This window comes from Anabrus simplex, chromosome 7 (assembly GCF_040414725.1).
Source record: "Anabrus simplex isolate iqAnaSimp1 chromosome 7, ASM4041472v1, whole genome shotgun sequence".
NCBI lineage: Eukaryota > Metazoa > Arthropoda > Insecta > Orthoptera > Tettigoniidae > Anabrus > Anabrus simplex.
In genome coordinates, this window is record NC_090271.1 from 128,820,425 (window position 1) to 128,848,219 (window position 27,795).

Genomic DNA, 27,795 nt, shown 5'->3' on the forward strand with positions numbered 1-27,795 from the left:
ATGATTTAGAATAATCAAAATAATGATGTATGGTTATAAGGTGGATGTTCCTTGCTGTTAAAATGTTAAATTCATTTTTACAGCCTTGTTTCAACAGACGCCCCTTATAAGGGACATTTTTCCACAGAATCGATGGTGCCTGCAGAAGAATGGTTTGACTCTACTTTGTTTTTATACCAAACTGGGCCAAAAAAAAGTCCTATGTTGGTCTTGGTGCAATTTTTGTATGTTTGTTACAGCATCATGGGAAAACGGATAGATGGGTTTTCATGAAACTTGGTGCTGTATTCAAGTTTAGAATATTGGCGAGTTGGATCTTAACTGTGCTGTTTCAAAACATTTAGCAGGAAAAGGCTTTAGACAGAGCTTAAAACATTAAACCCAAAGGGCCGATTGCAGAAACGATGACTAGTTTTAAGCCTTAGAAACCCTCTACCTAAACAGCGTCTAACACATGCATGGTCTTCCGTTGCATAAACAATGTGCAGCCAGTGTTTAGCTAGACATCGTTTAAAGTTTCAATATTGGTTCGAAAATGGAAATAGAAGCATTTTTCATGCAACTCTTTGCTTGCCGCAACCAATGAAATTCATCGCTGCGCGCACTGAATGCTAGTCATCTGTTGTCTTCTTACACATTACTCAAATATGGCTAAACATGAGCATGACTTGCCCACAGATAAGAATATCACTTTCAGTGAAAATTAAGTCCCATAATATTATAGACACTAAAGCGACACGCCACCGTGCAAGGAAGCGTAGCTTTGATTCTAGTGTTGTTACGGTGAGTGTAATGTACTCGTAACAAGCTTCGGTGAAGGGAATATGAAACAATAGTACTGTGTAACCGAATGAGTTCTACGGGTCATATAGATTTACCTTGCATTCTGGGGATCACAGGTTCGAAACACATCATTGGCAGCACTGAAGATTTTTTTCCGTAGTTTCCCTATTTTTACACCAGGCTGTTATTGTGGCCACGGCTCTTCTTCCCCAGTCCTCCTCTTTAAACAATAATCACCACCACTTACCTTTTCCTATCCCATAGTTGCCAAAAACTTATCTGAATTATTGCGATGGTTATAAAAAAAACTCGTATACAACCTACTTTTACTTCTCACTATTATGTGTGCTTACTTGGTAATAAATATAAGTGAATCCCTCCTGGTTGATATGTGAGAGCCCTCTTGACGATTGAGACAAGTAATTCTGACATGTATGTAGTCGAAGTGAACTATAATTCCATGGAAATTATCCCATATGTAATAAAATATATCAGTTGCCAAGAATTTTAGTAAAGTTGACAGTTACCGGACAGTGGACGACCCACGGGGAAGCCGTCGGACTAACCTTTCTTCCTGGAATCGTTTCGACAAGATAATACAAATTACATGTTTCATAGTACATAACCTTCGATTGTGATTCTCCTCACATTTGAGGTTAAACAGTGTTCTCGGCAGTATTTAAACATGGCCGGTTGAACATCGGCTTTAGACAGTGTCTAAGTGATAAATAACGTCTCTGTAATGCGGCGGCCGTACTTAGATATTGTTTAACTGTAGACATCGTCTAAACGTAGTTTCTGTAATCAGCCCAAAGTCTCCCTTACAGGCAAATTGTTTCTGAGCAAAATTTATGTATATTAATATTTACAAATTTCTTTGCTCTATACCTTTTCCTAATGCAGCAAAAAGTAAGGGAAATGTCAGTCATGGTCATGTGAAAGTTAAAGCCGATAACTCTATAGAGAGTTGCTATGGAGATTATGCTGGCAGTGTTTTCAAGAATTTGTATATCTGTCTACTTTTTGAATATTTTTATCTTCTGCAGTAAAACCTCAATAAGGTATTGCTGCAGGTGACAAGGCATGTCAAATGAGAGAACATACTATTGAATACCGGTATCTAATTAAAAACTAGTCAACAGGGATATGGAACCACTTTACGCTTTTTATTTTTTTTATTACATGCATGCATTTTATGTTATTGATGTATGGTGAAAGCTTTATCTACTGTTTCTGAAGATGAGAGTGGAGTATTAAAATGTGTGAAAAACATGAAAAGAATGAAAACCTTTACCCCAGGAGTCCGTAAGTATGAGTATGAAAAGGTTTGAAAAACACAAGTTATCGCTTAACTGCCTCTGATGGCAATGGCTCTTATCTTGTATTGAAAATCACATTCCATACATAGGGATGATGAACATTTTGCACTGGAGACCAAAAACTTAACTACATATTATTGCAGATCACTTTCATTCTTATAAAAAAAAAAAAAAGTGTGATGTTGAACTTTTAGTTGAAGCCTTATGTTTCAGACCAGTGGGTTATTAAATGTAGTTTTCTGGTCTCGCTCTTCGACCATGGATCACCTGGAGGTTACATTCGCCCATATGTGAGAAAATGACTTTGGCCGCCATCCTGAACGTGACATCATATTGGCAAAACTGTGTATTGGTTCGGACTGACTCGAGCTAAAGGTGTGAGTTTTAACATTTTCACCAACTCTACGCAATCCACTTTCTGAAGGAGTTTTAATTTTTCCTTCATTAATAGGCCTAAGCGTTTTTACGACTTTTTCGTATCCATAACTTTACCTTACTGTAAGAATGTATGTGTGCATGACCTATTTACCCACTTCTAGAGTATGATGTATTTAAGATTCATTTTCCTTTACACACGCGCTTAGGAAAATGACTTGGCGAAAATTATTCTGACGGACTTCATATCAGTATGTGGCTAGTAGGCGTGACCAGGCGTAAGGGAAGTAATGGATAGGAAGAGCATTGTCACATTCTCGGTTTTGATACAGCAGCAACGATATGTACCACACTGCTGAACTTTTCATGCTTATTTTCCTGATCCATAAGTAGACTATCACACAACAAATATTCACTACCCTTCTCTGTACAGTTCAACATGGAATATATGTCTAATTTGTGACTGGGATACAAAATCCAAGCACAAACGGGTTACTAACATCCTCACTGCAGATCAATGAAGCTTCGTAGGTGCAGTGTACCCTGTGAAAGTTAGGAATTCAAGGCTTGTTCCTGTTATCACTTAACTGCCTCTGATGGCAATAGCTCTTATCTTGTATTGGAAATCACATTCCATACATAGGGATGATGAACATTTCTAATTTTTATGCAGATTTAATACAATAGTATGTATTCCAGAAAGCTTGTGATGTGGTGAATGGAGAAAGAGTTAACCCTGGTGAATTATATACAGTCTTAAGTCAGAAAATATATAAATTAGTTTACTTTGAATATGGTTGTTATGGTGTGCAAAGAAATGTTATTAATAATTGTCATGTTATATTTATCTGAACCAAGGCATATTCAGGAAATTTTTTCTACACCTATACATTTCCTAACTACACTTAAAGTACGCACTTCATGAGACTACCTCGAGAAAATAAAATTTAAAAAGTACTATTTAACACCAGTTCTCCTTAGTCACAACCGAGCTACTCATGCAGGAATGTTTTATGGCTAAGAGTGTATGCAGGAGGGCTGTTCTAACCGGTTAACAATGCCCCAAATTTTTGCAGTTTCATACCAACACTAATAAACTTTTTTTTTATGCAAACCAAGCCATTGCAGACAAGTAATCGAAGAGCTAAATGTGTTTATTTTTAAGGCAAGGTTCCTTCTGAAACGCGTTGAGTGTTTAAATAGTTCATTAGACGGCATAAGCCCAAAATATAAATCATAAATGGTTACACGGGCCGTAAAAGTTTAAATGATAATGTGTTTATCAATTTATTAAATACTAGGTGAAGTACCCATGCTTCACTATGGGATTCTCAGGAAGACTGTCTTTGTGGTTTTACTGCAACCCGACAAAGATAATAACAGGAATGATAAAAAAAAACCATAAATATAACCAAATGTGCACAAGAAGCAAAATACTTACCATCGAGCAGGAGCAGTATTAACAAAACCAGCGTGGAGGGCACAGAACATAAGGGAAAGGACTGGATCGAGCTAACTACTTGAGGGGTTGCCAGGTCAAAATTGCTAAATGAAAGCAAGATTAATGTTTAAATAACTTTAACTTTACTTAAAATTAGGAAAAATATAAACAGAATTTAGGAATGAAAACTGCAGAGCAAAAAAAAAAAAAATCTGTAAATAATGTCTTTAAATTATAGATAAAAATCAATTTTCAAAGCAAAATATACTATGAGTGCGCACTCGGATAACAACGTAAAATAATTTTTATGTAGTAATAAGTAAATAGAAGAAAGATAAAAATTGTAATAATTCAACTCATTAAATTAGGAGACAAATGTCTATTTTTAGGATAAATAAAATCGTGAAAACACACTCAGATTACAAGCTACAGGTTGCCTTAGAATTAATGAATGACAAATGTTAAAACAGATCCGTGCATTAAATATTAATTACATAACTGGCCAGCTTTTCTTGGTGAGTAAGTATATTACAATTAATCACAATAAACTGGAATTTGCTTCCGGGGTCAGTACACAAGGATTTCAATCACCCCGAAACACGGAAACACACTCAATATATAAGGCAACGATAGCAGACCCAAAAAAAAATTCCACACGTAAATAATTGAAAGGACACAAGAGAAAATCGCACGAACCCGAATAAAAATATGTCTCAAATAAACTACAAATTACGAAGGGAAACACTTAAAATTTCACAGACAACCAAACAATGGTACACACGAAGCATACAGCTTCCCAAAACCGAAGCCAACATCCAACTTAAGGAGACAATAGGCAAAGCCCACACAAAATTAGCGTACCGGAGATAAGATAAAAACATGGCACGCAATAATGAAAAAAGAAGGAAAGAAAAACGGACGCGAATAATCTGAGGAGGGCAAAAGTATCATCAAGAAATAGGGAACAAATTCCAGTTTATTATAACCAGAATATTACAATAATTATGTATAGTCTTTTAAATTTAACATTTCTTCCAACCAAAATATTAATAAAGGATTTAAATGCCGGTTACACAATTTTAATTTTAGGAGGCCTTGGAAAACGGTAATGGCCGAATAAGACCGGAAATAAACCATCCCTTTAAGTAATTAAACAATGAGCCATTACGAAAACAATACTAGTACATAACTTCTTTCAAAACGTTGTCAACAGTCCATCGGATGCCACAAATATGAACCAAGAAATGTAAAAAGTAATCCACCAACCAAATTAATAATAATAATAACTTTAAGAAACAGAAAAAGGCAGCACAACGATAATCTCAGTTAAATTAAAGTAATGGAATAATAGGTCTCTCACCCGCGCATATACCATGTTCCAGAATTACTCCATAAGAATAATTTGGATATAGAACATTACCAAAATCACGTTAAGTTACATTTTAATATTTAGCAGATACAATTTATATCATTAAAATGTCCGATGAAGAAGAAAGTCCAGCTTAATTTAATGAATAAACGGTGGTCGCCAGGTCCATAAACAATAGGCCTAATTTCAATTACAGTAGCGGAGTAGAGACGAAGTAATATTAACAGCGTTGCCAAAACATTTCTTCTAATATAATAGTTGTCGCAGATAGCTTGATACACACGTTCTTCTCCAAATAATCCGGCAGCAGAACAGTTTCGAAACAATTAAGTAGATACTTGTACTTACATTTTTGGGTGTCCAATTTAATATACTGTAATCCAATAGCTTACGTTCTAGATCATTTTGTAATGAAGAACCCTCCTTCAGATGTCACACTAATTTTAAAAAAACAGTAAATATGAAACACACAACATTATTTCGCTATAATTCAGGCAATGCCTTAATTAACGAGGCTATTAGCCTGGTTTATCAAACTCCACTCCAACAACTTTCAATTGCATTTTGTACACAACTTCTCCAAACGCGTCCATCTTGGCGAGCTGCTGGTAACAGACTGGCGTGCAGGCCGGACAAGCCGCGCGTCGCTCAGTTGAAGCTCGACACTGCGCACACTCAAGTCAAAAATTTGCTTATTGAGCCAATCAGAATTTCGAAGCAACCGACGTAACAATGGCAAGAAAATACATTTTAAATCGCCACAGTTTCAGGCACATAATTTAACGGCAATGCAAACAATGGCCGAGAATTGCAGGTAAAAGTCCCCACACACAAATGTATATGTCCAACAATGAGGGTATCGTAAATTATTGTCTCAGGTTTCCCTAACTGAAGTCAACATAGTTCATAACAAAAACGTCAGTAGGAATGTCGAAATTAAAAGCAATGTTATCATATAAAATAATCAAATGAAAAACCGCACATTTTCTCACTTTTAACGAACAGTACTATGGTGCCGATCTAACAGTCCAAAGTTCCAGTGCTGGAATGACCAGGCCGCAGACAGCCGTGAACATTCCTCTGCCATTATTTCGTTAAATATGCACACTGCTCATTCCAATCAATACCTCAGATTAAGGATTAAATAGCTTGAATGTTGTGATGAACCAGTGTGTTAAATACCAGTAGTATCAGAAAATTTATGAACCAGAGGAATGGCATGCTAAAGAAGAAAGTCATCTAACTCTCCAGCTACTTCCCGCCAATATTCAGGCAGGCTGTTATACTCAGTGCGACCGGGCGAGTTGGCTGTGCGATTTGGGGCGTACAGCAGTGAGCTTGCATCCGGGAGATAGTGGATTCAAACCAGACTGTCGGCAGCCCTGAAGATTGTTTTCTGTGGTTTCCCATTTTCATACCAGGCAAATGCTGGGGTTGTACCTTAATTAAGGCCACAGCCACTTTCTTCCCACTCCTAGCCCTTTCCTACCCCATCGTTGCCATAAGATCTGTGTCGGTGCGACGTAAAGCAAATTTTAAAAAATTCAGTACGCAGCAGTAATCCCATCTATCAAAGATGAGTGGCAACAGAAAAGACAAAGCACATCACTACAAACAATGGTCAATGTAATGTTATTGTTGATCAATTTTATGTGCTTTCTATATTGTAGGACTTCACATTTAGTTATTTGACTCTGTGATATTAGGGTGTCCTAATAAAATTATTTATAACATAGACTGTAGTTCCTTATTCCCCAACTTTACATACCGATTTTGATTAAATTCTGTTTACCCATTTTCTCGTGACTCGGCACTGATATGGACTTGGCAACAAAAATTGATATCCATGAATATCTTACGGTATGGTAAATATGACATAAATGACCGGAAATTTAATACTATATAACTTATCGATAGAACCACTAATAACATAAATATTTGAAATTAAATATTAGGCCTTCCCCTAAACTACCATTTCTCTCAGTATGAATAAAATTATTTATGGCGTAGATTGTAGCAATTTATTCCCTGATTTTGCATACCGATTTTCATTAAATTCTCTTCAGCCGTTTCCCGTGATGTGCATACATACGTACATACATACAACTAAGGTTAAGTTATAAGTAGGTTCCCACCTTCCAATACTTTTCAATTTCTATATAATAGTTTTATTAATTACATAATATAAACCAGCTTAATCTCTAGGATATGTTTCGTTCCGATTATGGAACATCTCAGCTAAAAGATTTGACAAAATGGCAAGACAATTAAAACACATTGATAGTTATGTTGATACAATAGCTAAAAGATTTGAACTAAAATTAAAACACATATAATAGTTATGATGATAAAATAAAATGTTCATTCATGTTGGTTAAAAATTTCGACAAGTCAGTGTCCAAGTGACGAAGTAAAATCGGTGATAAGGTTCTTCTTTATGTTGGGGACGTGTATATTTGTTAATCTTGAAGATAAAATTAGAGATATACAAGATTTTCTTAACGTATAGTTATCGGGGGGGGAACTCTTGATAAAGCAGCCGTAGTTGAAGTTGAGTTGCGGTTGGACTATTAAAATGAGTCTGAAACAAAAAAAGAATGAGTAAAAAGGAGGATATTTTAAGGAGAAAACCTTGTAAAAATGTATGCTCGTGAGAATAAAGGATAATGGAGTTGATTACCTTATAGTCGATCGTGTCGTATTTGACGTCCTCCCTTACGCCTGCCGTTAACTGACTGAGTTCTGTGTACGTATGTGAGGCACTTGCGGTGGGCGGGGAATATCGGAAGGAGAAGTAGGTGAAGTGAGGAAAGCGGCTGAAATGTTGTGTAGGGTAGAGCTAACTGAGGAGTGGCGCTGTGATAGGCTAGGGGAAACGGAAGGAAAAGTAGGGGGAATATTGTGTAGGGTGGAGCTAATCGGAAGGTGTGTTGGTTGTTTTTTGGGATCCTTTTTGATGGTTTTTCTATACGAGTCTAATTTGGTAGCCTCTTCTAATAATATATTGATATTTTCTGTGATTTCGTTAATATTCTGGCTGGGATTTAGTTTCTGATCAATCTCAATATAGATATTTTCAAGAATATTCATTAATTTGCCTTTGTTTAATGTTCGCAGAATGGTCAAGTCCCTTTCTATTGATGTAAAACTGTGTTTATATTCGGTCATATGAAGACTCGTGGCCGAGTACTTCGTATGTTTTTCAGCGTTAATATGAATCTGAGACATGAGTTGTAACCAGTACAGTAATTGTTTAATTCGTTTCTTGTAGCAGTGTAGGAGAAATAGTGAAGAAATACCAAATAGTGCCAGTAGAAATGCCCATATAAAACCCATCAACTTGGATGAATGGATAATCAAATTGAAAAACAGTAAAACTACCCCTGAAAATTCTCTCCCTCAGCCTGTAGATGAACATTGTAGCGTATTTACATTTCGGTTCACTCTTTGCAATTCAACGTTATGAATCTGCAAAATTTAGGTGAGAATTACATTTTTAAATTCTTTTATGGTGTGGGGGTTACTTCTATACACTCCATATTTCAAACTACCCCATAAATCTCAAGGTGTTAATCAGGAGAGTGAGCTGGCCATAAACCTGCATTGATTATTCAGATCCTGAGAAGATTGCACACTGCGTTAATTGAATTACGAGCAGTGTGTGTTCAATTGGTTGAGGGAAAATCTTGTTCAGTATTAATTCTATGTATTGGTCAGAATTAGTGGTGTCATAAAAAAAATAAAAAAAAAAAAAAGTTGGTTCGACAATTCTCTCTACAATTCTTTTAGCACTAATAATTTACCAAACTCTTATTTTAAGGTCGTGAAGTGGAGTTTCACAAATTATTCCTGGATTCTCACATGACCAATACAGATTATTGTGTGAATTTATACGTCCGTGCAAAGGGAACCACACCTTATCAGAAAACAGGACTAATTCAGGATTTAATTCACTGCTGTTGACAGACTGAAGAAACTAATAATTGCGATAATGTTTTCTTGCAACTGGATCTCTTGGGCTTCAACTTTGTACTTCTGTGACTTTGTAAGGCTTGAATTTGTTTTCCTACCATCTAGCATGCAGATAAATGTGAAACCTCATTTTGCTGAGTCAGTTTCCATACAAATTTTTGGGGGATCACTCAAGTCTATCACAAATATCCTGAATCTTTTTTTGTCATTTTAAGACAGCTGGTTGTTTACCTCATTTTTTCTTAGCACTGAATCCACAGTTTTGGAATTTATTCATTTATTCAGTTTTCTTAATTCCATCCCCCCCCCGAGTGGCTCAGACGTTTGAGGTGCTGGCCTTCTGACCCCAACTTGGCCCAGTGTTATTTGAAGGTGCTCAAATATGTCAGCCTCGTGTCTGTAGATTTACTGGCACGTAAAAGAACTCCTCCGGGACAATATTCCTGCACCTCGGCATCTCTGAAAACCGTAAAAGTAGTTAGTGGGGCATAAAACAACTCAAAATTACAGTTGCAGAGAACAAGAATAAAATTACCACCCTTGTTAAGAATCACAAATTCTCAACTGAAATGATGCTCAGCAGGCCGGTAGGGATTTCAGAGGAATTAAGAACACTACGATCAGAACAAATGAAGAAGTACTGGGCAGATAAGAAGAATCAAACAGTACAACCTTCAAAGAAAAAGTGTACATGGGAGACTCAAGTGGTCCAATGTGGCCAATAAAGTTATTAATAATAATAATTATTATAATAATAATCCTCTCTCTCTGTGTTGCAAATAAATCCTGACACGCTTTGAGCAACATAAGGGCGGGCATTGTCGTGGATCAGTCAGTCAGAAGTTCTTGTTGATAAATTATAGCAGATTTGTTCTCTAAAGATGTACAGCATACAAAAATATGCTGTTCAACACTTAATTCAGAAGCCTGAACAATTATTGCTGTATGGAAGCTTACTGCAGACTAGCCAAGACCCTGACGTCATAATGCAGGTTACATGGGTCAGGTGACTATAGCATAAACCATTCTCCTAGACACAGCACAGGGAATAACTGGCTATTTGACTGAGGATTGCACTGTACAAGTAAGGGTACAGGAAGGACAGTGAAAACTAAGCCCAAAACTATGGCCCATGCAACCCATTAAGGACCTTTGCGTACCAATACAAGTCCAATCAAATAGCTAGTGTATTTCTCCAGACCCAAGACAACCCTGAATGCAAGATGACCCCCACTTTTCCCTTCAAAAAATGTTAATCAGGCTTAAAAAAGTGCTTTGTGAAATCATGTATGCTGCATGCCTTTCTTGTACAGTATGCACTTTTAGACTATCTTGGTCATCATGCCAATGCCGGATTTTGGCTTCAGTTATGCCGTATTTTGTTGTGGCTGCACAATTATTCTTTATTTCCACAAGTTTTATAACCATTAAATTAAAATTGGCATAATATCGAAGAGAACCTGTTAAAAATTTGCCAGCAATACCTGTTCCACGTCTCTACAATACAACAATACAATACAACCTCAGGAAAATATTCCTTTTTTAAAAAAAATCTATGGTGCAATAGCCCCGAAGGGTCTTGGCCAAGCAACCGCTGCTCAGTCCAAAGACCTGCAGATTACGAGGTGTTGCGTGGTCAGCACGATGAATCCTCACGGCCATTATTCTTGGCTCTCTAGACCGGGGCCGCCATCTCACCATTAGATAGCTCCTCAATTGTAATCACGTAGGCTGAGTGCGCCTCGAACCAACCCTCAGATCCAGGTAAAACTCCCGCGGTAACCGGTTATACAGTGCCTCTGCGTAACGTCACTGGTTCTCGGGGAGTAGTGAAGAAAGAATGACATTCTGCTTGGCAGGAGACAGGATGATCGCGGCGCGGGCAATGTATCCTATAGGCCTGATAAAGATGCAGTCGTTGAAGGTCGAGTTGGTGTGTGTGGGGGGGGGGGGGGGGGGTTGAAGGGAAGGAGAGTGATTACCGTTGCGCCATCTCCCACATCCAGGATGCTTGGCGTCGAAGAAATCCACGACTAGGTTCGGTAAGCATCTCAGGGTAACCGTTAAATATTTTAAAAAAATTTTTTTTTTTTTTTAATTTACGTGGATCCAAATATAAGATAAATACGATTACTCATGCCTTGGTTCAAAACGCATTTGATGGACGTCTCCACCAATATTCGAATGTAACGATGAATATCCACGATGTAATTGCCTTAATCCAAACTTACATACTATACCAACTATCTATAAATAACTTCAAGGTTTATCCTACAAACCATTATTTATTCAAGAGAAAAAATAAATGAATATGATGGATAAAGAAGTTTGTTAAAGTCTCATTTGAAAAATCTCAAAATTAATAAATTACTTCTGAAAATCATTCTTGAATTATTTAAATGTAAGCCTTTTTAAAATTGTCTGACATTAAATAAACGAATATTTATAAATTTGCATAGGTAGGAATCATTTAAATTAATTATATGGTCTTGTAGATGATAATGTCTTTCATTGTAATAATAATCTGCAAAAGTCTTTGCATTTTCTTCAAGTTTTCCTAAGTTAGACATATGCAGAATAAGAATAGCTTCTCCCTATGTAGCTTCTCGCTGGTTCTCGGGGAGTAGTGAAGAAAGAATGACATTCTGCTTGGCAGGAGACAGGATCGCGGCGCGGGCAATGTATCCTATAGGCATGATAAAGATGCAGTCGTTGAAGGTCGAGTTGGTGTGTGTGTGTGTGTGTGTGTGTGTGTGTGTGTGTGTGTGGGGGGGGGGGGTTGAAGGGAAGGAGAGTGATTACCGTTGCGCCATCTCCAGGTAAAACTCCCGCGGTAACCGGTTATACAGTGCCTCTGCGTAACGTCACTGGTTCTCGGGGAGTAGTGAAGAAAGAATGACATTCTGCTTGGCAGGAGACAGGATCGCGGCGCGGGCAATGTGTATCCTATAGGCCTGATAAAGATGCAGTCGTTGAAGGTCGAGTTGGTGTGTGTGTGTGTGTGGGGGGGGGTTGAAGGGAAGGAGAGTGATTACCGTTGCGCCATCTCCCACATCCAGGATGCTTGGCGTCGAAGAAATCCACGACTAGGTTCGGTAAGCATTTCAGGGTAACCGTTAAATATTTAAAAAAATTTTTTTTTCCTTTTTTTTTACGTGGATCCAAATATAAGAGAAATACGATTACTCATGCCTTGGTTCAAAACGCATTTGATGGGCGTCTCCACCAATATTCGAATGTAACGAATATCCACGATGTAATTGCCACGTCTCCACCAATATTCGAATGTAACGATGAATATCCACGATGTAATTGCCTTAATCCAAACTTACATACTATACCAACTATCTATAAATAACTTCAAGGTTTATCCTACAAACCATTATTTATTCAAGAGAAAAAATAAATGAATATGATGGATAAAGAATTAATAACTAATTATTATCTAACAGTATTGCATTAATATCAATGCTACGTGGAAAATGAATAATCGTGAAATTCAATTAATATCAAGTATAGGAAATATTATAGATGAAAATCCTAAGTTATTCTGCCATAAAATGTTTCTGACGACATTTTAGTGACTATATATATGTGTCAATAACTATCTGCCATTACTTGTTATAACCAATTACTACAAGGTAAGAGTAAGGGCCCGTTTGAAATGGTTTGGCCATGTCAAACGATTGGACGATGGAAGGACAGCAAAACAATGGCTACACACAGTCGGGGCCGGAAAACGACCGGTAGGAAGACCTAGGAAGAGATGGCTGGACCAAGTGAAAGAGGACATAGGAACAAGGGGAGTCAGCTGGGATGTAGTCTTGAGAGAAGAGTGGTACATGGACAGACAGAAGTGGAGAGTGCTCGTAAACCACACCCGGGCAACTGGAGTGGAAAACTGATGATGATGATGATGATGAGTAAGAATCTGTCATTGAAACGTACCTTAAATCGAATAATTGTAGGTATCAGGACTTATTTTTTAATATAATACCCCATCGGTGTTCCTCGAGTATCAGATTTATGCTGCCATGTATCATAATATGGATAATTCACCATATAAGTATCGTTTTTGCCTCAGTAACATATTATAGATCCATGTCTGTGTCAATAAATTCTCCTTTATCACCATTTCCTTCATTTAATGTATATCATCGCAGCATTATCATTATTTATTCAACCTTTCCTTCATATCACCGTATAATATCATTGCATATTCCTATTCACTTATTTAATTTCATATATCCAATGAAACACATTTAAATATATATTTTATTTAACTCCTATTGACGCACAATTCAGTATTCCATATATATATAATTTTTTTATCCATATTTAACCTCAACTGCTTCAATTATGGCAATAAACAATCTATCTCCATATAAACAACACCCCCAGTATACGTAACATTACCTACAGCATCCTCTTCTCAAAACATTTTGTCTTCGTTATGGCATGATTTATAATAACGGACTGTTGTTATAGGAAATTCACTATCATATCATACAGTCGCTTCCCTAGTTTTGATATAGTTTTAACTTTTATGAAGACTACCTGGTAACCTTTATAAATTCATCACACTGTAAGATTACTCATGAGAAAGTATCATATATTGAACCTATCTCGAAAATATTACAACACATCACATTCTAATCCAAGAATACACAATCTACATTGCGTGAAAAAGCTACAAAAATTAACTTATTATAATGTCAAACTTATCTCATTCTGCATTTTGCCTGCCGAGATTTGGTAGCTGCCAGTGGTGTTCATTACTGTTAGGTCACGAATGCAAGACGATCCTTGATTATTCACATAAGATTCTCAGAAAAAAGTCTTGGATTTGGAGAAATATGGTAGCATCATGTGGTAAGTGAATTTCTTGGCCCATCTGATCAAGTCCACAGCCTTTCATATCGGACACTCCTTAGTTGACCTCCCAAAACTGAATGATCCTTTTTCCTTTACATTTAAAATCTTTGTATGAGCCTGGGATGTGCACTACGAGGTTGGTGTACTGGATGGTGGACCAGTGGTCAATGGTGCTCTTCAGAGATGAGCCACAATTTTGTCTCCAGTCATCTGGTGGTGAAGAGAATATGGAGGAGGACTGGAGAGTAATATTCACCCTGCAATATCCCAGAAAGGATGCTGTTTGGAGGTGGCTGTCTTTGTTTTGGACGACATCAGTTTTGAATCATTAATGGAGTTCATAGTCATTGATGGAGGTGCTTTGAATGCAGACTGATACATTGAGGACCGAGCTCGATAGCTGCAGTCGCTTAAGTGCGGCCGGTATCCAGTATTCGGGAGATAGTAGGTTCGAATCCCACTGTCGGCAGCCCTGAAAATGGTTTTCCGTGGTTTCCCATTTTTACACCAAGCAAATGCTGGGGCTGTACCTTAAGGCCACGGCCGCTTCCTTCCCACTCCTAGCCCTTTCCTGCCCCATCGTCGCCATAAGACCTACTGTGTCGGTGCAACGTAAAGCAACTAGCAAAAAAAAAAAAAGATACATTGAGGTGGCGTTAAGAGTGTTTGCTCCATTTATCGGCAAAAACTTCTGACTGATCCGCAACTATCCACCCTCATGTCACTTGTAGTGTGTCAGAATGTTGAGATGATATCTCTGAACTGACTAGCATGTAACTCGGACCTTGATCCCATTGAACACCTATGGAATATACTTCTGAAAAATGTCAGATGTCAAAATTTTGGCACCATTAATGAAATGAGACTCGCACTGTTAGAGTGGAGTGCATCACTCAGGAATTAATGACCTTGTGGATAACATGCTGCAATACATGGAGTTTGTCATCAGTGGTTCAGTGTAGGTATAGGACTTAGGACTGATCCTTTCATCTTGTTTGGGGTTGATGCCTGCAATTGATTTATATTCCTTGTGATCAAACTACTGTTTCTTAGAACAACTTTGGGGCACGATACCTCCTGAGTGGTATTGTATTGGAGGACTAAATTTGCCCTTGGAATTCTCATTACTGCTTATGAAATGTTAATTTTATCTAAGACTAGCTGTAGTACCTGTTGTTGACGAGACCATCACTTGGCATGTGCATGATTATATTTTTGCCCACCCTTCACATTGTTCTCCAGATTTTGAGGCACGTAAGTGGGCATGCCTTTGTCAGTGGTTTCTCATGACTTACTTGCATCCTTGCTCTCTGTGGCCCTTTTGTTTTTTTGTAGTATTTCTGATCATGATTTGATCTCTTCTTCCCGGTGTAAAAAAGCCAAGTATCAGGTTAATATTTAGAAAGTACTGACAGATGTACAAAGCCTTTGAAACGTTGCTGGAACGATCTCCATAACAACTCTCTTTAAAGTCTATAGGGTTACTGTAGTTACTTGCTCTTTGATTTACACTTTCACATGACTGCCACTGATATTTCCCTTATTCTTTACTGTATCGGAGAAAGGTATAGAACAAAAATTCCCACGTGCTATTTTCGTATAAGACTAACTGTAAGGGAAATGCATAGTTTTATGCTTTAGGCCCCCCTGAAGCACCCCTTCTGCTGGAAATTTTTGAAGAACTTGTAGCTAAGATCCTACTTGACCTTATTCTAAACTGAAATACAAAGTTTCATTAAAATTCACTCAATGATGCTGTAATAAATACAAATATTAAACTGAACTGTATGTAATTACAATAACGTCAGTTTTCTTATCAGAATCCAATAATAACTGAGTAGTAGTGACACAGTTGAAAGCAATGTTATCATATGAAATGCTAAATGAAATGAAAAAGGCACAGTTTCTCACTTTTCACGAACAGTACTGCACTAGAGTTCTAACAATGCCAAGTTCCAGGTCTGGAATGATTCGGCCACAGACAGCGATGAACAGTTTTATGGGTTTTCAATATTTTAGACCTTCACCTTCACATGGACATGGTATTTCTCCAGAGTATGTGCTCTAAAATGGGTTGTGAAGTACAAATGAATAAAAATTGACTGATAAAAGTTTTAATTATTTAATAACATGGACGTAACTGAGGTATGAGCAATGCTAGTAACACCAATCCTTATGCAGCCAGTCCCTGTCATGAGTGATGTGGAAGTGTTGTTCATAGGGTTGCTAGCATTGTCCATGTCAAAGCCAAGCATCACTAACATGGAAATATTGTTCAATCATGTTAACTGGCGATGGTGGTTGTTTTTGCCACGATTATTTTCAAGTGAAAACTGCGTGGTCATCGGCCCATGTCAACAAGGAAAATTGTAAAGATGCTTGCCAAAATGAGAAGAAAAAAAAGTGAAGGAACAATCACTTCAAGAATAAGGCAAGAGGGAATCAAGAAAGGACTCCCTTTACGTTTGATGCCCTAATATCATAGTCGCAAGAAAACTAAATGGAAGGTCTAAAATATCGAAAGCCCATAAATCTGATCAACAATAACATTACACTATCGCTTTTTGTTATGCACTTTCTTTTCTGCTACCACTCTGATAAATGGCATTACTGTTGTGTGCTGCATGAGCTATGGGAGTTACCTTTCTGAGTAAAACAGCCTGCCTGTATACTGGCAGGAAGTAGCTAGGGAGTTCGATAACTTTCCTTTTTTAACATGTCATTCCTCTATTGTTCTGAAATCTACTGGTATGTGACACACTGGTTCATCATTCTTTTGTGTTGATGCCACCCAGAAGTTGAGTATCGATTTCAGTGTTCCATTCTTATGAACAGGTTGCACCACTGTTGTTAACTGTTGTCAGCACCCCTGTCCACAGAAACAAAACTCTGAGCAGACTTATTAGAACGCTGCAAAAATTTAGTTCAATAAACACCTCATCTGTTCACGGGTGTTCATTTACATGTCTACATTAACAGGGTCTGTTATGGATTTTCCTTGTCTTCAAAAATCCATAGACCTCAGCTGGGATCCTCCCTGCGATCTTGGATACAAGAAGCTAACTTGGTCACTGACATAGGATAGTCTTGATGAAGATGACAAATACTGCACAAGGTATAAACTGTCACATGTAGTGGGATCAAATGTAACAGATTGAATTTGGTAGACACTGGAGATCCATACACTAGTGGTAGAAGCAGAAGGTTCAGCGATGGGTGTCTCAATACTTTCAAAACAATACAGCACAGTTGTTGAAGGTAACAGATGATTGATTAGATAAGTACAGAAACGTTCCCATAAGTTCGCAAGGTGACAGTTGAGGACTACTACAATCATTATTTGTTATTACTTGTTCCTAATATCGCCAACTCTCAATCATTGGCAAGTTTGCGCAACGTAAACAATATTGTACGTATATGCGCATGATTTGATAGAATCTGAGGATGTTGTTATAAAACGAAACCTGTTAATCTTTGTTTAATAGTGTGTATTTTTTTACAGGTATGCTATAATGTTATAATTAGTGTTTCCGACAGCCTAAAAAGTTTTAGTTACATTAACGAAGTCAACTCTGGAAAATATGCCTCCCTTCTGAACAAATCAATTATTAACCATTTCTGGTCCTATGTCGACATTGTGTTGACCAGTCCTTAACTATGTAGCAGGTCCTAAGCGACTCTACACCAACAAGGTTCTAATATGCATTTTCCTCCCATCGAATGTGTCTTTTTGGAACTCTTAGCACACAGATAAGTTTGCAGATATGGTATCTTTTGTTTTCCTATGAAATCTTTCCTTTGAGTAATTTTTTTTTTAGCTCATCTTATTACGTAAGGAAAGCACTCTGGTTTCAAGCACCAGTCCAGGTGTGTTTACTACCGATGTAAATATTGCCTATGTGGTCTGTTGTTTATCGTACTATTCGTTTTGATCCTTGCTAGTGTGATATCTATTTTATTTTGTATTCTCAAGCCCAAATGTGTGTAGGCACTTGAATGAATTAGATGACAACTTCATGCTAGTTGCCAGTGTACAGTTTTTTAAATGAGAGTGAAAATTATCAAGCCCTGGAATCTGAACTTTGAGATTAGTGGTCTGAATAGTCTTCTTCTTCTGGTGTAAAACTCTGACATTAGCACACTAACAACTTTACATCGCATCGACATGGTATAGGAAAGGGCTAGGAGTGGGAAGAAAGCAGCTGTGGTGTTAATTAAGGTACAGCCCCAGCGTTTGCCTGGTATGAAAATGGGAAACCACAGAAAACCATTTTCAGGGCTACCTACAGTTGGGTTCGAACCCACTATCTCCTGAAAATAATGATGAGGTTCAGTTGACTGAAAATACTGTTTACATGTTGACTTCTGCTTTAAGTTGTACACCATCATCATTAGTCAAATATAGGCCATAAGTACTGAGAAATGGTCTGTGTAACATAAATTTTTTCAGCTTTGTAAATATTATTTTTTCCTGTGAAAATAATGACTGTGATGAAGGAAGTCATTTTGACTTAAATAAATCAGAGAACTGGAAATATAAATTAGAAGGGAAATGGTTAATAGAACTATATGCTCATTTCTTTCTTGTGTTTTCTTAGTTCTTTCTCCCTTTTAAGGCTTCTTCATTACAGGAATAACAACACATACAATTGCTTATATATAAATTATGATTGGTTATTTTTGACTGACTGAGTGAGTTGGCCATGCGCAGCTGTGAGCTTGCATCCAGGAGATGTATCTTACTTAAGGCCAAAGCCCCTTCCTTCCCACTCCAAGATTCTTTCCTATCCCATCGTCGCCATAAGACCTATCTGTGTCAGTGAGACGTAAAGCTAATTGTAAAAAAAGAAAAAAATCATAATAAAAACAATGGCAGAGAAAGCATTGGTCAGCTGGTGATAATGTTTCTGTTAGACCTTCATTCTTCACTGCTGAGTAAAAGCATCCATCAGCATCTTCATTCTGTATTGCTAAAGTTTAATATGCAGTATATCATATCTGTTGTGAAGTTAATGATAATTCTCTGTTAAATTATCTTTCTTTTGTTTTAGGTGGCTGGACTTGTGTATCGATACAACGTTTTGTATGTTCAACGCTGGTTTTTAATCCCTAAGTGGTTAGCTCGTCTAAGCAACATGTCTGTGGGGTGGCTTTTACGCTCTGGTGCTCCTCAGGAGGGTGCTATTGGTGCTACTCTTGAAATTCAACGAGCACAGCAGCTTGAATTGTTAGAACAACAGGTTCTACTGAATAGAGCTCGAGATGTCCGTAGACAGGCAAGTGTCTCCTTGTGTGTACGGTCTACATTCCAATTTTAACTGAAATGTTTTCTGCCTCTTTGACTGTTATTTGTTCTTATTATTTTCCTCCAGATTTTCACTATTTAAATATTTTTATAAAATGTGCTGTACCTTATGTGGTACAGCTTAACAGAGTGGAAATGCTAGTTTATAAAGGAAGGTTAAAACTGTAAGATTTCTGATAAGAGTTGTTTTTGTTATTATTATTATTATTACAACTTCCATTCTTTTCTTTGGTTTCTTATTTGCAAAAAAAAAAAAAAAAAAACATTTGATTAAGAAATTTGGGTTTGTTTCATATTCATTGTCTTCTTTTAAGTTTGTACCAGGCGAGTTGGCTGTGCGGTTAGGTACGCGCAATTGTGAGTTTGCATCTAGGAGATAGTGGGTTTGAACCCCACTGTCAGCAGCCCTGAAGATGGTTTCCCGTGGTTTCCCATTTTCATACCAGGCAAATGCTGGAGCTGTACCTTAATTAAGGCCACAGCTGCTTCCTTCCTAGGCCTTTCCTATTCCATCGTCGTCATAAGACCCATCTGTGTCAGTGTGGTGATGTAAAACAAATTCTATTTTTAAAAAAATGTTAAACTAATTTTATTTAAATACTGTATTTCTTTGAGAAACACCAGTTAGTATCAAAGATTTCCGATATTTGAAGAATAAAATATTGAACTCTTAATATTTAATCACCTTTGAAGTAGTCATGTTGAGCTTGTATACGGTAACACCAGCAATCCCTGTGATTATCAAGTTCTACTGACATTGAAACATTACAGTTCAAATCTCTGTTTTGGAGTTAAAATGCTGCCCTCTCAGCAAAAACATTTCCAGGCAAGAGAGTCAAAGGAGCAAGATCAGGCAAATAGGTAACAGGCAACAGTTTTCCATTGTACTTGTTGAATATATTTGTAATATTGAAGCTTTGTACATTTTAACATAACTCTCAATGCATTTGTTGACTGTGTTTTATCTCGAATTTTTATGTATCACTGTTTTTGTCGTATGTCTGTCTTTGTTATTTTGCTGATGACCTCTAAGCCAAGTCAAAACATGTCCAAGGCATTTTAAATGAGTATGTAACTTTTAAACACTCCATTTAGTAAATGGCAGAAATGTATTGAATAGGTGGACCTAATATAATTGAATTCTTTTAGAGTTTTGCCTTAGAATAGTTGAATGACAACTGAAAGAGAAAGCAGAAGTCCAAATATTCATACGTTGGAAGAGTTGATTGCTTTGTGGTTTCAGATTTGTCTCAGTATGTTGATTTTGTTTGATCATGTTCATGTTTTTCGAACATTCAGTAAAACAAAATTTTGAATGTGATATTGATAATCTTATAGTCTAAAATTAAAAATACAATACAAATTTGTGATAAGAGTAGGTCTGTTTATTAATTAATTTTTCATAAAAGAATTTCTTTCAAAGCACAACCAACCTTCTTTCAGTTAAAGTGTATGAGGAATTTCAAATACTAAGAAAAAATGTTCTCAAATTTTTGGCAAAAAATCTGGGAATTTCACTATTTTCTATTAAAAATATCTGGCAACCCTACCTCATACTTACTCTTCCTCTTTGGTGGTGTTAATGGTTTTTTTAAGGAACAAAACAGATTAATTATCAGTCTCGAAATCACGTCTCCTCTTCCTCTTCCAGTTGTTATAAACTTCATCTTATATAATCAGACGGTATCAAAATAGCTGAACGTTTCATTCTTTCTATTTTTAGCAAGGACAAGGCTTTGCTGAAACCTTGGTTGGTCCTGACAACTATTTTCCTAATGAAAATGGAATGTTTGGAGGATTTTTCCGAAACAGGAGGAGGGTTCCAGAAGGTATACATTTTTTTTAAATTTGCATTTATTTTGCTGTCAGATTTTTTTTCTGTTTTTTAGATTGGAATGAAACCATGTAAATTAAAATTCAAGTTTCTTTCTTATAACTTTACAGCAGCACCAAACAAGCCACAGAAAGTTAACCACATTGACACTTGTGCTGTGCTGTACCTGTGCTCTACTCAGTGTCGGACATAGAAAACTATTTCTTGCAAAACTAAGAGATGAAATTCTTACCTGGCATTAAGGGATAGGCTTAAAGTGACGTCCCTCAGCTCACAACTATGAAGGATGGGTTTTCCACCTAATCAATACTTTTTTATGAAACCGGTACTGTTTTAATGTAGATAATTTTAAACATTTTGTAAAAAAGTATTGATTAGGTGGAAAACTCTTCCTTTATACTTGTGTTCTTAAATTATCAATACGGACAATGAAGCTGACAAAATTGGCATTTCCTAGATAGGTTTGCAGATACTTGGAGGTTTCTGAAGTACGAGAGAAGTGCCATGGCAGGAAATTGTACAAGGATAGTCATAGGAAAGTTCGATTTTTAAGGGCATCGGGTTCAAGGCATCTAAAATGCATACAGTATAGTAATCCAATGAATAAAGCACTTGCACATGGGAGCCAGCATAGATTTCTCCTTGTCTTTGAATCGGGAATCGGGCCTTTTTTTTTTTTTTTTTCCTTTCTTTTTTTTCCCGTTGCGTGAGGTTATGTTTGCCAGTGAGATATCCATGTGCATTATTTGAATACTGTAAATGCACCTTCTTAGATACATTTTGGAAATAGATATTTTTTCATGACATTTGAAAGGTATAAACTGTGAATCAAGGTTAACTGCATGCAGGAACGGGCCTTAGAATATTTTGTAACGCGGCAAGGGTTGGTACTTCTGAATTGCGAAATGACGGTTAATTCGAAATCACGTAATTCGAAGTCCGATTTTTTAGTCCCAACGACTTCGAATTAACGAGGTTTTACTGTACATTGATACCAGTAATTACATGCTCCCTTACCTGTAATCTTCTTCGCTTTTGTCATGACTGGCAGAATTGCAGTCCTCCTCGTCATTGCAATCATCCTCCCTCAGCACATCGTCCTCAGTTCTGTCCAGTGAATTAGAGATGCCATGTTTCTTAAAATTCTTGTCCACCAGTTGCAGAGGAATAGAATCCCGAGCATGTTTTATCCACTTGCAAATCTGCCTCACTTCTGGACACTTGATTTTACCAACAGGCTTAAATTTGTGTGCTTTGTCTGCCATCCAATGGGTGTACAGTCGTTTCACTGCCACCGTAAAAGACCGGTTATTGCATACATCAAGGGATTGGAGAATGCATGTTAGACCTCCAGGACTTAACAGGCCCATTCTGCCCCTTACTGTACTCAAGACATTTTGCACTTCTTGAGTAGTGTGCCCACAAAAATTATCTTAAATGAGCATATTTTTGAGATTTCTTAATACTCCAGCATGCCATTGGCAAACCTGCTTCACCCATTCTGCTACTCGGTTATGTATCCACCCACCCTATATGTTGCACTTTTGATGACGCCTTCCACATAGAATTGTTTTCTGTTTAAATAGGACATAGGGGGCAGTTTTCTTCCATTTGCAGTTACACAAAGCGTAACAGTACATTTTTGTTTCTCATTCCCGCAATTTCTAACCATAATGTTGGATGCACCTTTTTAATTCATGGTATAATCAAGTAGCATTTTAAAAAATTGGTGTTTTGCCCACATTGCCTATTTGTGAAAATATAAGGGGGTTTTTCACTAATTTATCACATTTCTGGAAATTTGTAATTTTGTCTTCATAATCTGCTGCAAGATGCTGCACAATGGTAATTTTTCTTGGAAAACATAAACTCTCAAAAGGCATCCATGGCTGGCTTTGAATCCCATTACACCTTGTTCTTTTCCAGTCGATAGATTTTAAGTTTGTGCATTTCACTCATAACAACACTTTTGAATTGTCTCCTTTCTTTGATATACACACATAATCTTCCTTCAGTGCTGGAAAACTTTACGTTTTGTGCACGAATTGTCCAGCGATTACAACTCGTTTGGAGCTGTAATCTTCTTTCTCGCCAGCCACGAATACAACTCTCGCCCACATCGTATTTTCTTCCTGCAGTTTTCATTTCCGCAGCTTGTCTTTGGCCGTGGAGGAGCTATAGTGAGAACCTTTTGTTGCTATCTTGAATACATGATTCATATCAGTTGACGCATTACGACTTATGACCCACACAGTGTTATGCACCTTTCCTATTGTAGCAACTTCATTCAGATTCATACATATTCATAATAGTTCGTGCATTTGTTTCCTGTCAGTTGCGAGGCGTTTATCATCTCACTAACGGTGAACTAACACCAGCATCGAAAACCAGGTAACGCAGGAGCGTATTACCAACCATAATACAAATAAAACCCTCACCATAAATTTTTTGCCTCCAAATTTTGAAACAATGTCAGGATGTAGTCAATCTGATTTTTATATTGACCCTCAGGCAAAGGCCACGTGTAGATGTGCCATATGTGATTCTTGAAGACTGTGTTATTTATAGTGAATCTATTGGACCCTCCGCCCCTTCCGCGGCATTGCCCCGTAGATTAGCATTGGGAGCACTCTACACCCAGGGTCTTAACGGGCTCTTTTATTGTTGTGGGGCTATTTCATAGGGTCACAGGACTTTGTATGTGCCTCAGCTAGCTAATATGTTCCGGTGAATCAACGGTGGAAAATTGGATTCGGAATCCTATCGGGCGGCTTATTATCAAATTTCTATATTTAGTTTTTTTAAGCCAATCGCTGTTATGTTTGCATCACCTATTTTCATAATTTATGACATGCTTGTAACAATCGGGACCTTGTCTTGAATTAAAATTGATTATACCAAATATGATCTTGAAATTTGAATTAATTTCATAAGTAATGCCATGTATATCTATTTTATAATGAAAAGATGGAGATATTCTGGATCGGATTATATTTATTAATTTAAATGATCGTACTAGTTAAGACGAAACCAAAGTATAACCCAGATTTTAAATATTACTGAAAAAAACAAATTGGTAATGACATAAAACGGCTGTCGTAATTTAATTAATTTATACCCGATTCAACATAATGCAGTGATTTCAAATTGATCACTCCTCATTTTAAAAAGCTATTTGAAATTCCGAACCTGAATCTATATTTATTCATTAACGTGCCTAAACCTGGAAAATTACCATTATGACCGTACTCTTTCTTTTATTCCACAAGTTTTAGGTACTCTTATTCCTTCAGTTTTGATTTGATGTCTGATTTTCAATAGGAGAATCTCGTTCATGTCAAATTCAGCTGATAATGTCTTTTTATATGTGATGCCTAACCTAATTGAAATGAATAGTCATCACCACATTAACTAACTCATACGTCCTGATGAGGTTCGCCTTAACGCGACAATAATTACACGTCCATTCTCGCGCATACCTTCGAGGATCATGTTACTTTAATGCTACTGCATAAAATAAATAATCAAAGATAATATACATAAGGACAAGAATATATACACTCAAATGTTAATAAAACCACATACGACATCTCTACTACATCTACTAAACTACCATGTCCAGAAAGTAAACATCTAACTTATTAATATCATGTCATATATCCTCGAAGCTGTACGCGTGGTAAGCCTTATGCACGCCCCAAACACGTCACCGTCATACCAACTAAAAATCCTAATGATTGACATAAATTTTGAATATGACATCCGAAACGTAACGATAATCGATAGGACAATTGTGGCCGACATCTCATCGCAATTAATAATTATCTGCCTTACCATCTTAGCCTACACTTACATATCAACATTACGATCCCAGAATTCAATCATGTAAGAGTATTATAACCTTATCATCTTATACTTGGGCATTACAATTTCAGCATTAGCTTATATACGAGTGTTACACCTCCTTTTGCTTTATCTAACTTCACACTGGCATAACGCAATTAAATAATACGTTCTATGTAGCGACATCAAGATAAATCTTCATGCATATATACCGGTATATCAATATTGGTTTATTCTGCCTGTGCACGCGACTGGTTGGTTGAGTTTATCTTGCTACTGGAATTCGCGGTTTAATTATCCATGGAAATTATCCATCAACGGCTGCTAATTTCAGATAACCACTAGCCTGCACGGTTGCTAGGGTTATACTTCCATAACACAAATTTTCATTCACCCGCAGCCACAAGATAGCAGTCGAGGCATAGATCCTGAATAAATAGCTTTTTTAAGAGATAAATACACACGTAAAATAGAGTGAAAGAAGTAGTGTCAGTAATGCTTGATGAAGTTCATATAAACCTCGTAAATTAGTAGAAATGGCTGAAAATAGTTAAGAATATGATGCAGCATCTACCGTGCAAGTATTTATGGTTTTATCATTGCATTGATAGGATAAACAAGGAAGAGGGAAGGAAGCGGCCGTGGCCTTAAGTTAGGTACCATTCCGGCATTTGACTGGAGGAGAAGTGGGAAATCACGAAAAACCACTTCGAGGATGGCTGAGGTGGGAATCGAACCCACCTCTACTCATTTGACCTCCCGAGGCTGAGTGGACCCCGTTCCAGCCCTCGTACCACTTTTCAAATTTCGTGGCAGAGCCGGGATCGAACCCGGGCCTCCGAGGGTGGCAGCTAACCACACTAACCACTACACCACAGAGGTCTTACCACGCTTACGTCTCTTGGTTAACTGTTTTGTTGAAACATTCAAATTTACGTGCAAACCAGATTCAGAATGATATAAAATCAAATGAAAATTTCCAATCGTTTAGTGATACATAGAAGCAGATTCGAACAAATCAAATCATTGTTGATGGCTTCAAGCATGCTGCACATTTTAACGGACTTAAATTCTTAGCTGCCGCCTTACCTTATAAAGTAAGGAATCAATCAAATTGGGAATTATATACAAACAAATTAAAAATTTTAATCATTCAGTATTATGTACATATAGATTCAAACAAATATTTATTGATGGCTTCAAACAAGTTGCATATTGTTAATAGATCCTCGTTTTATAGAACTTCAATATAATTACAAATCCTTGTATTTTGGAAAAGAAATAATTTGATATCGAGATATATCGCTATTTTGTTTTGATAGTAGGATAATATCGGCATGTCGATATCGAATGAAATATCGATATTTATTATATCGGAACGTCCCTAGGTCTTATCGATGCCTACGAGATAAGTAAAGGCCTCAGCATGCACGGTCTCTTCAAGTACTAAATTGACAGAGTAGCAGCAGTTCAAATAGCACCGCTGGATGTCAGGTTTTCCCTCTATTCCTCAGCACGATTCCAATTGGCATTACGATAACGTGCACATAAAAGCACATTACAAATATAAAACATTGCGTTTTGAGTAGGAAAGTGATATTTCTATGACATTTAATGAAGAAAAATAAATGTATCACCCAGTAATTCGAGATGAGCTCATACGAATCAGGTAGTATAATTGCAACCAGGAAGTACACATCCTAATAAAAATGAAAATACTCCATAGTATATTTTAAAACACTGCTGTATTCACATAGCCTACGTCGATGAATGCAGAGTGGGTCTCGGGCCACAAGTGGCCACGGCTGGTCCGTGGTCCAACAGCTCTGCACTCCGACCGGCCAACCGAGCAGAGGAAGAGTGGCTCTTCGTCTCTGTATTCGGGAGACTGGACAGGGCTGGACCTCACAGCTGGTCCCCACTGTCGGTTTTCCTGAGAATGGTTTTCCGTGGTTTTCCATTCTGCTGCAATAAGGCGAATGCTGGGAGGGTTCCTAGTATAGGCCATGGCCGCCAAACCCCTCACCATCTCCGAGCATCTCCTTCGCCTTAACAAATCTCCCGGCCTCAGAGACGGCGTCACCATCTAAGAGACCCGCCTCCTCCTTCAGGGGAGGAATTAAAACATTTTAGTATTAGTACGTAACCTAGTCTTGCCATGCAAATACGATGGATACCCTGAAAAAAAGTGTTGGCATTGATTGCGGCTAGTTTTAGTAGAAATGCTAAAACACGTGCTTTCAAAATGTTCGCTACATACTACAGACATCGTGGAAGGTTGTCACATGCTATTTTTCTCGTCACCGCGACATGACATAATTAAGACCCATTTTTCTCGTAGTTCCACATTTGCTCGTGGAAATAAATGCCACTATCTTTCTGAAGTTTACTTTTGCAGAATGGTGCACAGCAATAAACCATTGTTTATCACGCGCAATAAACATTTGTGAATAGAATGTTTACAATAAATACTCTCTCGGCTCTTGTATATTTATCAATATGCACAAAACATTTTCTTAATGTAAATCCACAGCCTGTTTCACTGCCTTCGTAATGTCCAGGCCGTACTGTACCTCTGATGACGTCACACTTTGGGGGGGACTTGAAGGCGATACGCATACGCTCCGCTTGAATAACACACTCGTTTAAATTACTTAAAGAACTGTTAACACCTAATAA

At 37.3% G+C, this 27,795-nt stretch overlaps 1 protein-coding gene across 1 annotated transcript in view; it reads left to right on the forward strand.

The window, feature by feature from the left end:
• LOC136876966 (ubiquitin-associated domain-containing protein 2) overlaps nucleotides 1–27,795 on the forward strand; it is an 86,120-nt gene that overhangs the window by 49,072 nt on the left and 9,253 nt on the right. Inside the window, exons 6-7 of the mRNA XM_067150736.2 lie at nucleotides 19,186–19,410; nucleotides 21,163–21,268. Of these exons, the coding sequence (XP_067006837.1) occupies nucleotides 19,186–19,410; nucleotides 21,163–21,268 (331 nt within the window). The remainder of the gene's footprint in view (nucleotides 1–19,185; nucleotides 19,411–21,162; nucleotides 21,269–27,795) is intronic.